The sequence below is a fragment of the Canis lupus genome, chromosome 19 (genome assembly GCF_003254725.2).
Source record: "Canis lupus dingo isolate Sandy chromosome 19, ASM325472v2, whole genome shotgun sequence".
In the NCBI taxonomy this organism is placed as follows: Eukaryota; Metazoa; Chordata; class Mammalia; order Carnivora; family Canidae; genus Canis; species Canis lupus.
Window position 1 is genome coordinate 50,661,589 of NC_064261.1, and position 16,261 is coordinate 50,677,849.

A 16,261-nucleotide genomic window follows, 5' to 3' on the forward strand; every position below is an offset into this window, starting at 1 on the left:
CTCTATAAATCACATATAACTACAGCCACTTGAGAACTTCCTGTGTTAGTTCATTATTCATCTTTAACATTTATTCACCTAAATATAACTGAAATCATTTAAAAGCTATTGAAAAACATGTATTAGAACAATGCTATATGATTGCAAAAAGTCTACCCCAGTCAACATACTAATTTCTATGAAATACTGTTAATTACTCTGTATGTTATCATAAAATAAAAATAAAAAGAATACCAAGAGGATAAGTTGAAAAAGAGAGGTTTCCTCTATTAGTTGCTAGGTATAATAGCCACCCCTTATCTGAAGCTTCAGTTGCATGCGATGTGGAAGCAGATGGATTCTCCTTTTGACATTATGGGCAGAAGGTCAATAGTAGCCTAATGTTACATAATAATGCCTACATCATTCATCTAACTTCATCTCATCATGTAGACATTTTATCATTTCACATCATCACAAGAAGGTTAAGTACAATATATTTTGGCAGAAATACCACATTCATATAACTTTTATTATATTATAATCATTCTATTTATTACTAGTTGTTATTCTTAACGTCTTACTCTGCCTAACTTATACATTAAATTTTAACACAGGTAAAAAACAAAACAAAACAAAAAAAACAAAAAAACCCCAGTATATATAAGGTTTGTTACTATCCCTGGGTTTGCCTTCAGGCATTCACTAGGGTCTTGGAATGTATGTCCTAAGGGTTAAGGCAGGCTACTGTATACAGAGAAAGACCTTATTAAAGAAATGTATAGCTTGCAAAGAAAAAAAAATTACTAATAATAATACAATAATTACTACTAAAAATACACTAAGAGTGTTATACCACCTTAAATTGTTCAATTAAAAAGTTTCAGATTTTTATAACCACATATTCCTATGCTACATACTTCCTATTCTCTTCTTTTTTGAGTAGTGCTATCTTATTACAATTATATTGCAATATAATACACATCTCTTCACATTAATATTGCATATTTTTAAAACTTAAAAATGAATAGAACTAAAGAAAAGCCAAAAGGCTTTTTTTTTTTTTTAAAGTTTGATTCATGAGACACACACAGAGAGGCATAGACACAGGCAGAGGGAGAAGCAGGATCCCACTAGGGAGCCCAACGTGGGACTCAATCCTGGGACTCCAGTACCATGCCCTGAGCCAAAGGCAGATGCTTAACTGCTAAGCAACACAGGTGTCCCCAAAAAGCTTTTAAAAAGAAGAATAATGATAAAGAATTACTAATATTAAAGCTACCTCTACAATTAGAAAATAAATGGTCCCTCAAAATAGGCTATGTATACAAAAGAAAATTAGTGAAGATGATATTAAAAGTGAAGGCAAAGGATCCCTGGGTGGCGCAGCAGTTTAGCGCCTGCCTTTGGCCCAGGGCGCAATCCTGGAGACCCGGGATCGAATCCCACATCGTGCTCTCAGGTGCATGGAGCCTGCTTCTCCCTCTGCCTATGTCTCTGCCTCTCTCTCTCTCTCTCTCTTTGTGACTATCATAAATAAATAAAAATTAATTTTTTTTCATTAATAGTTGGGTTTATTTCACCAGTGGTTTGAAACTCTTGCCTTAGGCAAGAATACTACAGTAATTATACCAGGAATAGACAATTTCCTACACTGTCAAATATATAAAAAAGTTCCTCTTGCACTTTTCTCAACACTGATCAACAAGCAGATTCAGTCCACATTTGCTTTGATCAATCTACTGAGTTAACCCAAGCTTCTTCTTCAGAGACTCTGGCATTTCAGGTGGAGGTGGGCGAGGGAGCCTGAAGTAGACCTTCACAGAGTCATAGATGAACCACTGTAGTGCAGTCAGAGTGCCAATCATGATGATACGGGCAAAGAGTCCCTTCCATACACCTTTAAATCCGAGTCTCTGAAGGACTTGAGAAGCACTGCTTACCTTTCTCTTTATTCAACACAGATACCACAGAATCAGCAGGATGAGAAACAATTGCACAGAAGACTCCAGCTATATAACCTGCTACAAATGTTACAACCAGTTGCTCTGCCTTTGAACATTCACTTTGGGGCTTGGGAACCACAAACTTATATAATGCTTCAACAGTATGTTCAAAGCAGGCAAATTTCATCATGGTGTATGGTATCTGTCTCATCCAGAGAGGAGCAACCCCCTTGTAGAATGCTTTTAAGCCTTCTTCCTTATACATTTTGGGAGCTGCATCCCTCAAGGTGTTGGCATAACCTGGTTGGGTTTGAATTCTAACCTTAGCAGCTTCCATAGGAGCCAGGGCAATGTCAGCAAAGAATTCAGCACTGAGAGAGGCAGCCAAATATAGTGATGTGCGCCAGAGATAGGCATTCTCCTCTCCAAGCATGTTGCTATACAAGACTTTGAAAACTTCATAAAAGCCAAACTTGCAGAGCCCTTGCATAGAATAGCCAATGAAAGTCGGAGCCCATCCTTTAGCCAAACCACGAACACCATCCTCTTTAAGTGTAACTGAGAATCCATTAAATATGCCCTTGTGAAGACAATCAAAAAAGGATACTCAAAAAAGACACTGGAACAACTGGTTCCATTTTGAAAAAATACTATTTGTATTTGGAACATTATATATGTCACTGCAACACTTTTGTGAAATAGAAGCAAATAACATTTTAAATTATTAGGTCTCAAAAAATAAATAGATAAATAAATAATTAGGTTTCACAAAAGGATATCAAAAATACTAAGTATTCTGGTATAACAAATGGAATTCTGCTTTGCTTGGATGGTTCAGCCCATTAAGCATCTAACTCTTGGTTTCAGCTCAGGTCATGATCTCAGGGTGGTGAGATCCTGCCCAGCATCTGGCTCTTTGCTGAGCACAGAGCTTGCTTAAGATTCTCTCCCTCTCTGCCTCTGCCTCTTACCCCATACTCACTCTTGTGTGCATGTGTGCTCTCTCAAAATAAATAAATCTAAATAAACCCCAATGGAATTCTACCTCAGATCATAGGTAATCTAAGTCCTCTTAAAAAGGGATATCTCAAAATATCAACTGTCATACTATGAAATAAACACCAGCTAAGAAGTGACATTCTTTATAGAGAACTGTCAGAAAATGAAGTGGTACTTCTTGGCCTTTAGAGCAAGTATGAGTCTACCACAAGACTTCATTCCCAGATTATACAAACATGGTATATCAAAGTACGGCCTTTACGACAGCTCCTTAGTAATCTGCAATGTTCTTCCATCCATTAATTGATATCTTACTTACATAATGGTTACATTTCCCTGGGTCTGATTATAGGTTTTAAATTATTTTATGGTTGGTAAATTGTTGAAAACTATTTCAAATTCTCTGCGTAATGAAATGGCAGTAATAAAAACACATTCATTTTACATATGCATGAAGAAAGTTTTTCACAAAGGAAGATGGCAGTGGAGTAGGAGGATCCTAGGCTTGCTTCCTCTCATAAATACAAGTAGATAACCTATGAAATCATCCAAACAAATGAATGAAATCATCCAAATCAATGAAATCATCACCCAGAAACTGACCTGAAGATTGGCAGAGAAAGCTCCATAACTAAGGGTAGAGAAGAGGCCACATCAAAGATGGTAGAAATGCAGAGACTTATCTTGGGAGAGAAATGGATCGGAGCCAACGTGGTAGGAGGAAGCCACAGTCTCAGAGAAGTGAGACAAACACACAGGGGAGTACACAGGAAATGAATCCCCAAAAGATTGGTTTGGAAAGCTAGAGGGCCTCAATTTCTTGAGTTCTTGCAACCAGTGGGGCTTAAAGACTCGAGTTCCAAAGGTCAGCATGCTTGTTTCGAGGAGAATCTGAAGGACACTGGGGCTGCTCTTGGAGAGAAGGCAGAGAAAACAGTCTGCAGACATAAAGCAATCTAAAGAGTGCGTGAGGCACATAGTGCAGAGGTTAGTTGCTCATCTCAGAGTGTCCCAGGGAGAGGGTATTCACAGAGAGATCTCTGGGAGAAAAAAAATGAACTGACAGGTACCATTTACCTCCAACGCTCATCAGCATAAACACAGAGCTACTCAAAGAAAACAGCCTAGCACCCACACTTGCTACTAAACTTCCTTATACCAAGCCCAGCTCCATGCCATGGTGAATTGCCCTTCCCAGCCACTTTTGCCTCAGTCCCACCACAGTGGGGCCTCCCGCCCTCATAAGACTGGCTTAAACTCCTGCCAATACAACGTTGCCTCACACTTGATTCAGGTGATAGTGGTTAAAGGTTATCATTTTACAAGCAAACCAGAGCACATCTAGTTAAGATGAATCACATTCAGGCTAGGGACCAAATACATCCTACAAGAGGAAAAGAGCATCTGCAGATGACTGTCCTGAAAGATAAAGTAGCCAGGACAACACAACAGCAGAGTGCATGTAGCACAAATCCTCTGACATTCTCAGAAGTGCCAGGTCTTGAGGAAGAGAAGACACTACATGCAGGGCACTATAGAACCTCTTACTCATAAAATCATTGCCCTCCATCAGGGAACTACAAATCAAAACCACAATGAGATACCACCTCACATCAGTGAGAATAGCTAAAATGAACAAGTCTGGAAACAACAGATATTGGTGAGGATGCAGAGAAAGGGGAACCCTCTTACACTGTTGGTGGGAACGCAAACTGGTGCAGCCACTCTGGAAAACAGTATGGAGGTTCCTCAAAAAGTTAAAAATATAGCTACCCTACAATCCAGCAATTACACTACTAGGTATTTATTCAAAGGATACAAACAGTGATTCAAAGGGGCACCTGTACCCCAATGCTTACAGCAGCAATGTGTACAGTTGCCAATATGTGGAAAGAGCCTAGATGTCCAGATGAATGGAAAAGAAGATGTGGTATATGTATGCAATGGAGTATTATTCAGTCATCAAAAAGAATGAAATCTTGCCATCTGCAATGACGTGGATAGAACCAGAATATATTAAGTGATATAAGACAGTCAAAGACAAATACCACTATGAGTTCACTCACATGTAGAATTTAAGAAACAAATCAGATGAACATAGGGGAAGGGAAGGAAAAATAAAGTAAGAGGAAAACAGGGACGCAAACCATGAGACACTCTTAACTAGAGGGAATAAACTGAGGGCTGATGGAGTGGAGATGAATAGGGGGATAGCTAACTGGGTGGTGGGCATTAATAAGGGCACTTGAAATAATGAGCACTGACTATTCTATGCAACTGAAGAATCACTGAATTCTACCTCTGAAACTAATAACACAGTATGGGTTAATTAAATTGAATTTAAATACTTTTTTTTTAAGCCATTGCCCTCAAAAACATGAGACATAACTGACTTTTCTAACATACAGAAACAGATACAGAGACTTAGATAAAATGAGAAGAGGAGTTTGTCCAAAATGAAAGAAAAGGACGAAGCCATGGTCAGACATCAAAATGAAACAGATATAAATAACATTCCTGATGGAGGATTTAGAACAATGATTGTATGTATACTCACTGGACTTGAGAAAAGACTGGAGCACATCAGTGAGACCATTAACACAGAGATAAAGAATAACAGCAGAGATAAAGGGCTCAATAAATGAAATGAGAAACATGCCTGATGGAGTGAACAGCAAGCTGGAAGAAGCAGAGGAATAAATTAACGACCCAGAAGACAGAGTAATGGAAAACAATCAAGCTGAACAAAAGAGAAGAAAAAGAATTATACAAAATTAGAATACTTGGAAACTTCAGTGTCACCACCCAATATAGTAAATAATTATTATAGGAGTCCCAGAAAAAGAGGAGAGCAAAGAGGGTAAATAATTCATTTGAAGAAATAACAGCTAAAAATTTCTCACATTTGGAGAAGAAAATAGATATCCAAATCCAGGAGGCACAAAGAACCCCTAACAAAATCAACAAAAGTAGATCCACACCAAGACAATTATAATTCTTATAATTAAGAATAAAGAAAAAAATAAAAAGAGCAGCATGACAAAAAAAAAAAAAAATTACATACAAAGGAAATACCAAGAAGGTATCAGTGAATTTTTCAGCAGGAATTTTCCAAGCCAGAAAAGAGTGCTATGTTATATGCAAAATGCTGAATGGGAAAAATCTGCAGCCAAGAATACTATTTCCAGCAGGGTTATCATTCACAATAGAAGGAGAGACAAAGAGTTTCCGCAAAAACTAAAGGAGCTCATGACCACTAAGCCAGCCCTGCAGGAAATATTAAAGGGGGTGGGGTCTCTTTGAGTGGAAGAGAGAGACCAAAAGCGATAAGATGAAGGGAGGAACACAGAAACAGTAAAAATGAATATGCCTGTAGAAAAATAAGACAAGGAATTCACAAGAAAAAGGATGTAAAATATGACCCCATAAACCTAAAATGCAGGGAGAAGAAGAGTAAAGAATGGGTTCAAACTTGAACAACCATCAACTTAATACAGACTACTATACATGGAAAATGTCACAAACATAATGACAACCACAGATAAAAAATGACTACTAAATATGCAAAGAATAAAAAAAAAAGAAATCCAAAACTATCACTAAAGAAAACCAGCAAACCATGAAAAAGAGAAAGGAGAGAAAATCTTCAGAAACAAGCACAAAATAATAAAGTATCAATAAATACATATTTTTCAATATTTACTTTGAATGCAAATGGACTAAATGCTTCAATTAAAAGACAGAGGGTGACAGAATGGATAGAAAAACAAAACCCATCCATAGGCTGCTTACAAGAAACTCATTTTAGACCTAAAGATATCTGCAGACTGAAAGTGAGGGGATGGAAAAATATTTATGATGCAAATGGATACTAAAAGCCAGAGTAGCAATACTTTTATTGGAAAAAATAGGCTTTAAAACAAAGATTGTAACAAGAGACAAAGAAGGACACTATATAATAATAAAGGGGGCAGGGATGCCTGGGTGTCTCAGTGGTTGAGTGTCTGCCTCTGGCTCAGGGTGTGATCCCGGGGTCCTGGGATTGAGTCCCACATCAGTCCCCACAGGGAGACTGCTTATCCCTCTGCCTATGTCTTTCCCTCTCTGTCTCTCTCATGAATAAATCAATAAAATCTTAAAAAAAAAAAATAGAAAAAAAGGAAAGGAATTAAAAAGAATAATAAAGGGGACAATCCAACAAGATAGAACAATGGTAAATGTTTATATATCTAACATGAGAACACACCAATACATAAAAGAGTTAATAACAAATACAAATGAGATAATAATACAATAGTAAGTGACGTTAACACCCCACTTATATCAGTGGACAAATCATCGAAACAGAAAATCAATAAGGAAACAATGACTTTGACACACTGGACAAGAAGGATTTAATAGTCAGAATCCCATCCTGAAACAGCAGAATACACATTCTTCTTGAGTGCACATGGAACATTCTTCAGAAAAGATCACATATTAGGTGACAAAACAAGCCTTAACAAATTAAAAAAAAAAAAAATTAAAGCCATAGCATGTATCTTTTATGACTACAATGCAATGAAACTAGAAGTCCATCACAAAGGAAAAATCTCAAAAAACCCACAAATACATGGAGGTTAAATAACATGCTACTAAATAATAAATGGTTCTACCAGAAAACCAAAAAAGATATTAAAAAGCACATGGAAACAAATGAATATGTAAAAACAAGGGTTAATAATAGCCTTTGGACTCAGTAAAAGTGGTCTGAAGAGGGGCGATAGCAATATAGACCTACTTCAAGAAGAAAGAAAAATCTCAAGTTAACAACCTAACCTTACACCTAAAGGCATTAGTAAAAGAACAAAAAACCCCTAAAATCAGCAGAAGTAAGGCAATAAGAAAGATTAGAGGAGAAATAAATGATACAGAAACACAAAATAAAACCAACAGATCAATGAAACTGGGAGCGATTCTTTGGGGGGAGAAAATCCATAAAACTGATAAATTTCTAGCCAGACTTAACAAGAAAAAAAAAAAAAAACCCAAACAAATAAAATCACAAATGAGAGATAGCAAACACCAAAAAATACAAGCAATTATAGAAGGACTTACAAAAAAGTACATGCCAACACTGAATTAGAAAATATGGATAAATTCCTAGAAATTTATAAACTACCAAAACTGAAAGAGGAAGAAATAGAAAATTTGAAAAGACTGATCACCAGCAAGAAAACTGAATCAGTAATAAAAAACGCCCAAGAAACAAAAACTCCAGGGCCAGAAGGCTTCTCAGGCCAATTGTATCAAACATTTAAATAACAGTTAATACCTATGTTTCTCAAAATATTCCAAAAAACAGAAAAGGAAAGCTTCAAATTCATTCTATGGGAGCAGCATTACCCTGAAACGCAAACCAGATAAAGACACTACAAAAGGAGAACTACAGGCCAAGATACCTGATGAACACAGATGCAAAAATCCTCAACAAAATACTAGCAAACCCAAATCAACAACACATTAAACCATTCACCATGATCAAGTGGGAATTCTTCCTGGGTTGCAAGGGTAGTTCAGTATTTGCAAATCAACATGATAAACACATCAATAACCGAAAGGAATAAGAACTGTATGATCAGCAGACGCAGAAAAAGCCATCTGACAAAGTATAACATCCATTTAGGATAAAAATTCTCAAAAAAGGTGGTTTAAGAGGGAATATGCCTGAATATAATAAGGCCATATAAGAAAAACCAACAGCTAACAACTTCCTCAATGGGGGGAAAACTGAGAGCCTTTCCCCTAAGGTGAGGAAAAAGACAAGGATATCTACTCTCACCATCTTTTTTTTTTTCTTATAAGATTTTAGCCATTTACTTATTTTGGAGAAAGAGAGAGCACAAGCAAGGGAAGCAGCAGAAGGACAGGGAGAAGCAGGCTCCCCACTTGGCACTGAGCCCCATGTGGGGCTCAATTCCAAGACCTTCGAATCATGACCTGAGCTGAAGTGAAGGCAGATGCTTAACCAACTGAGCCACCCAAGCGACCCTCACTCTCACCACTATCATTCTTTTTTTTTTTTTTTTTTTTACCACTATCATTCAACATAAGACTGGAAGTCTAGCCACAGCAATCAGAGAACAAAAAGAAATTAAAAGGCAACCAAATAGGTAAAGAAGCAGTATAACTTTTCACTATTTACAGATGACATGATACTACATATAGAAAACCCAAAAGACTGGGACAAAAAAACCTGCTAAAACAAAAAAATGGAATCAGTAAAGTTGCAGGATACAAAAATCAATGTAGAGAAATTTGTTGCATTTATACACCAATAATGAAGCAGTAGAAAGAGAAATTAAGCAAACAATACTATTTACAATTGTGCTAAAAATAGTAACATATAGAAGATAAACACAACTGAGGAGGTAAAAGACCTATACTCTGAAAACTGTAAAAACTAATGAAAGAAACTGATGACAACACAAAGAAATGAAAAGTCATTCCATGCTGATGGTTGGAAGAACAAATACTGATAAAATGTCTATACTATCCAAAGCAATCCACACATTTAATGCAATCCCTGTCAAAATACCAACAGCATTTCTCACAAAGGCTAGCACAAACAATCCTAAAATTTCTATGGAACTACAAGACCCTGAATAGGCAAAGCAATCTTGAAAAAAGAAAATCAAAGCTGGAAGCATCCCAATTTGACACTTCAAGTTATATTACAAAGTTGCATTAATCAAAACACTATGATATGGTAAAGAATAGACCATTAGATCAAGAGAAAAGAATAGAAAACCAAGAGATAAACCCTTAATTTTATGTTCAACTAATATCTGACATATCAGGAAAGAATATCCAACAGGAAAAAGATAGTCACTTCAACAGCGCTAGGAAAACTGGAGAGCAACATGCAAAAGAATGAAACTGGGCCACTTTCTTACACCACACACAAAAATAAACTGAAAACTGATTGAAGACCTAACTTCAAGACCTGAAACCATAAAAATCCTACAAGGGAGCACAGGCAGTAATTTCTCTGACGCTGGTCATACTAACTCCTTTCTAGATAGGTTCGTCGAAGCAAGGGAAACAAAAGCAAGAATAAACTATTTGGATCACACCAAAATAAATAGTTCTACACAGTGAAGGAAACAACCAACAAAACTCAAAGGCAAGCAACTGAATGGGAGAAGATATTTGCAAATGACGTATCTTATAAGGTGTTAGTATCCAAAATATATAAAAAACTGACACAATTCAACATCCAAAAAAACCCAATTTGATTTAAAAATGGGTTGAAGATAGGAACAGACATTTCTCCAAAAAAAAAAAAAAAAGACGTACAGGTGGACAACAGACACATGAAAAGATATTCAACATTATTCATCGTTAAGGAAATGTAAATTAAAACCACAATGAGCTATCATGTCACACCTTTCAGAATGGCTAAAATAAAAACACAAGAAACAACAGGTGTTGCCAAGGATGTGTAGAAAAAGGAACTCTCTCGTACTAATTCAAAGGAAAATATGCCCCTCTGTGTTTACGGCAGCATTATTTACATTAGCCAAATGATGGAAGCACTCCAAGTATCTATCAATAGATTAAGGTATAAAAAAGATACACACACACACACACACACACAACGGAATATTATTCAGCCATAAAAAAGAATGGAATACTGCCATTTGCAATGACATAGGTGGAGGTAGAGAGTATGATACTAAGTGAAATAAGTCAGTCAGAAAAACACAGATACCATATGATTTCACTCTAATGTGGAATTTAGTGAACTGTGAACACAAACTAGCAAAGGGAGAGAAAAAAAAAAAAAAAAGAAGCAAACCAAGAAACAGACTCAGACAGGAAACAAACTGATGATTACCAGAGGGGAGGTTGATAGGAGGAATGGGTGAAATAGGTGATGGGGATTAAGGAGTGCACCTGTCTCAATGAACACCAGGTGATTAAAATAAAAACTTTAAAAAAAGAGTTAAAACAAGTTTATAGCACCGTTTCCATTGAATTTACTTCAAACAAGTTACTATGATCTGCCTAGATCAGCTCTTACCTTTTCATGATGTGTTTGTGAGGTCTGAAAGAATTTAAGTGTATTAACATATGTGTTTTCAAATAATTTTAGCTCAATTCCGATGTTGCTAAAACTTACTGTGTGTAATAGGTAACCAATTGTATAATTTCAGTATTTTTCACATACAATGTCATCTTTCCAAATACTTTAAACTAATTATTTACCAAAAAAAAGTTGGTTATCCTACTTGGTAGGTTATCCTACCCAAGCAGGGTGACTAATATGGGTACCCTACTTCCAGTCTTTGTAGCTAACAATGTTATAAACATACTGGCATAGTTTATTTAGACCTGCCAGCAGCCAGGGATTTTTATGCTTATCTACTATTATTATTCCTAATATTTGTTTCTTTGGCTACAGTAATTTCTACATTGAAGAGTATTTTCATTTTCCAAATGACAGATTGTCATTTGGAATCACATCTGTTTTTCTTTTTTAAAAGATTTTGTTTATTCATAAGAGACACACAGAGAGAGGCAGAGACACAGGCAGAGGGAGAAGCAGGCTCCCTGCAGAGAGCCCAATGTGGAACTTGATCCGGGGACCCCGGGGTCAGATCTTGAGCCAAAGGAAGATGCTCAACCTGATGCAGGACTCAATCCCTGAACTGGGGATCACACCCTGAGCCAAAGGCAGACAGTCAATCACTGAGCCACCCAGGCATCCCTACATCTATTTCTTTTAATAAAATGTTTGAAATACAATAAGCCACCATAACGGCTATCTTTAAAAAAAAATTTTTTTTTAAAGATTTTATTTGACACAGAGCAAGCGCTCACATACACACGTGCCCACATGCATGCACTAGTAGGCAGAGCAGCTGGCAGAGGGAGAGGGCGGAGCAGGGAGCCCAATGTGAGGCTCAATCCTAGGACCCCGGGATCATGACATGAGCTGAAGGCAGATGCCTAACTGACTGAGCCACCCAGGTGCCCCACTAACTGTTATCTTTATCAATTAAACTGTAGATTCCAAAATTTTTGTACTTCAAATTGCTCGGTGATAAATATATCGTAATTTTATTTCTTATATTAAAATTTACATGAGAGTTCTTGTCTAAAACAATTTATGTCTTGGGATACTCTACACATAAACTACAAAAGTGAGAAAAGTTAAACAGTGCTCGTCAGCTGTCTGACCTCTCAATATCGGAGTGCAACAAGAATGAATCAAATAGTACTGGAACATCAAGTACAGGATTCTTCCATATTCTACTGAAGTCAGATTTGGTCAAAGCCCATCACAGGGCTCTGGTTTAAGATGTAGTAACATTAGGACAAAAATGCCAGCATAACAAGAACAATCTGTTTTATTAACTGAAAACTACTCCGTCTTAATGGCTATCATCTCCCTAAGCCCTGAAACGGTAGAAAAAAACTGACATAGGAGTTTATATAAAGATGGTATAACATGAAAGGAGATAGTAAGCTGATGAAAAAGATTAAATACTGCTGAAAATGTATATTTTAGAAAATAAATATTTTGGGCTCTTTAAGTCAGACTTAAATAAACACAAACAACAGACTAAGAAGGTGCATGACAAGGAGGCAGACTAGAAGGAAGGATTATTAGAAACTAAAATGCAGTATCACATTAGAAGCAAACAGAGGACGCCCGGGTGGCTCACCAGTTGAGCATCTGCCTTTGGCCCAGAGCGAGATCCTAGAGTCCCAGGATAGTGCTCACTTCAGCAGCACAAATACTAAAACTGGAGTCCCGGGATAGAGTCCCACATTGGGCTTCTGCATGGAGCCTGCTTCTCCCTCTGTGTCTTTGCCTATCTCTCTGTGTCTCTCGTGAATGAATAAAATCTTAAAAAAAAAAAAATTAAAAAAAAAAAGAAGGAGCAAACAATGGACGAGACGAAGAAAATCACACTAAAGATATTCCAGAATGCTGAGGGAGAGGAAGAAAAAGATGAAAAGAAAGAAACATGGAGAAATAACACAGAGAAATGAGATCAAAGGCTAATCCTAAGAAAGGACAAGAAGAAATGAAAGAGAATACTCAAAAATAAAATTATTTGTTAGTGAAAACAGACAAATTCATATTGAGGGTTTGTATAATATCAGTTAATTTTATCCTCAATGCTTAAACACAGCCTGTGAATAATAAATATAAGAGAAGGAAATAAAGGTATAAAAAGAAAGAGGAAAGGAAGAAATAAAACTTTCTTCTACTTGTAGATGACATGATTGTAGAAAATCCCAAAGAATTGACAAATTTTTAGAACCAATAATCAATTAAACCAAGATTGCAAGATACAAAACAATACACAAAAGTAATTTGCTTTCCTATATATAAGCAATGAACACTTGGAATCTGAAATTTAAAACATAGTACTATTCACATTAGTATCAAAAATATTTACATATGTAGGTACAAACCTAATGAAACTATATAAGATTTATAAGAGGAAAACCACAAAACTCCAAGGAAATACCTAAGTAGATGGAAAGATAAATGGAAAGATAGCCCATGTTCATGAATGTGAAAATTCAATAGTTAAAGAAACCAATTTTTACAGTGTGATTTATAGATTGAAACTACAAATTAGCTCAAAAATTTCCAGTACTTGGAAATTAATATATTAATTCTAAAGTTAATACAAAAAGGGAAAGTACCCAGAATAGCCAAAACAATATTGAAGAAGCACACTGCCCAATTTTAAGACTTACTATAAAGCTACACTAATCAAGACAGGCAGAAATAGATGGACACAAATACAATTAACTGACATCTGAGAAAGAAGTGAAGGTAGTTCAAAGAAGAAGATAGCCTTGTCAACAAATTCTAACACAATTTAAACATTCATATTAAAAAAAAAAAAAGAATCTAGACACAGATTTCAAAGATTTCAAATTGTTTTTTACACCTTTCAAAGAAATTAATTCAAAATCAATCACCAAACTAAATGTAAAACACAAAACCAAAAATCTTCTAGAAGGAAACATAGGAGAAAACCTACATCTAGGGCTTAGTGATTAAGTCTTAGATTTAACACCAAAGTCACAATCCATGGCTGATAAACTGAACTTATTTAAAATGAAAAAAAAACTGGGTGCACCTGGGTGGCTCAGTCAGGTAAGCGTCTGTCTTTGGCTCAGGTCATGATCTCAGGGTCCTGAGATTGAGCCCCGTGTAGGGATCCCGCTCAGCGAAGAGTCTGCTTCTCCCTCTCCCCCTAACCCTTTCCTCTTGGCTTGTGTGCATACACACGCTCTCTCTCTCAAATAAATAAAATCTTTAAAAAAATGAAAAAAATGCTTGCCAAGAAAAGGATTAATAGAATTAAAAGACAAACCGCAGATTCGAAGAACGTATTTGCAAAACACATATCCAAAATATACAAATAACTCTTAAAATATATCAATAAGAAACAAATCAACAGTTCAAAAATGGTCATAAAATACCAAAGATAGATGAAAATAAGCATATGAAAAATTACTTATTATACATAATTAGAGGACTGCAAATACAAACAGCATTGAGATTCCACCACCTCTCAACTGCAATAGCTGAAGTTAAAAACACTGAGAATACTGAGTGCTAATGAAGATGCATATGGTGACAAAAGCAAACGGTACAGTTACTTTGGAAGACAGATCAGTAGCTTCTTATAAAGCTAACCACGGTCTTAGCATATGATCCAGCAATTGGTGCTCGTAAGTTATTTACCCAATTAAGTTGAAGACTATGTCCGCATATATATATATATATATATATGTCTTTATAATAGCTTTATTCACAACTGCCAAAAATTGGAACCAAGATTTCCTTTAATAGGTGAATGCATCAACAATGCCACATTCATACACTGTATTATTATTAAGCAAATAAAAGAAATGAGACTGTCAAGCCATGAAATGACATAAAGAAATCTTAAACTCATATGACAAACGGAAGAAGTCAATCTGAAAAGGCTATATATTTTATGATTCAAACTATGTAACATTCTGGAAAAGGCAAAACTTATGGGGGACAATAAAATAATTAGTGATTGCCAAGGGTTGCAGGTAGGAAGACGAGTAGATAAAGCACAGGGGATTTTTAGGGTGGTAGAATTATTTTGTATGGCACTGTAATGGTGGATACATGACATTATGCATTTATTAAAACCCACATAATTGTACATTACAAAGAGTGAACCTTTATGAAAACCATGGGATTTTAGTTAATAAAAACATACTAAAATTGATTCATCAATTTAACAAATGTACTATACTTGGGGAAGATGTTAATAACAGGGGAAGTTGTATGTATGTGCATGGGGGAGTGGTTATAATAAGGGGGACTCTCTTTTATGCTTAATTTTCCTGGTAAAAAATAGATCTATTTTAGCCAATTTACTAATGAAATGGAGTATAGTTTTAATTTGTACTTAAACATCTTTGTAAGTGTTTACTAACTCTATTTCCTTTTTTTCTGAAACTTCTCCATCCGCTTAGGGACAAATTTCCAAGATGAAGTTCAGAATAAATTCAGGCATTAGCTGCTCAAGTTATATTTTTAGGCGTGACACGTTGACATACACATCACTACAATTCAACTTCTCTGTTGTAATGCCACTTTGTTTCAAGAGGCATAGTTTAGGATAGAATAGGTCCAATGTACTGATTTCCTAGAGTTCATTTTCTCAGAGTATCACTATGAGTTTCCTGAAAAATTAAAGCACTATCTAAAAATGTTTTCCTTTCTTCTTTTAAAAAATATTTATTTGAGAGAGACACAGAGATAGAGAAAGAGATAGAGCACAAGCAGAGAGGAGAGGGAGAGGCAGGCTTCCTGCCTGGCAGGGAGCCTGACTTGGGGCTTGATCCCAGAAATCCGGGATCATGACTTGAGCTGAAGGCATACGTCTAACCTACTGAGCTACTATGGTGTCCCTAAAAATGTTTTTCAAACATTTGTATGATGATATATTTTCCAAAGATCATAAAATAATGAAGATTGAAAAACAAATATCTTGTACTGAAAAAAGATCTAAATTCATATTAAGGAGTTTCTTTTTAAAGATTCTATTTATTCATGAGACATACACAGAAGCAGAGACGCAGGCTGAGGGAGAAACGGGCTCCCTGCAGGGAGCACGACTGTGGGACTCGATCCTGGAACTCCAGGATCACGCCCTGAGCCGAAGGCAGAAGCTCAACCATTGAGCCACCCAGGTGTCCCATATTAAGGGCGTTTACAAAGTATCAGTTTTTATGACCTAAGGTTAGATATTAGTCTGTCATATTCATACTAAGAC

At 36.1% G+C, this 16,261-nt stretch overlaps 2 protein-coding genes across 4 annotated transcripts in view; both read right to left on the minus strand.

Moving 5' to 3' along the window:
* The window catches only part of ORC4 (origin recognition complex subunit 4), an 86,682-nt gene that overhangs the window by 29,156 nt on the left and 41,265 nt on the right, over window positions 1-16,261 (minus strand). The window lies entirely within an intron of this gene.
* LOC112649682 (phosphate carrier protein, mitochondrial-like) lies at window positions 1,508-4,014 on the minus strand. Its single transcript, XM_035702059.2, is given in 3 exon segments — window positions 1,508-1,919; window positions 1,921-2,531; window positions 4,002-4,014. Coding segments are annotated over 3 exon segments (825 nt in total). The 3' UTR covers window positions 1,508-1,718.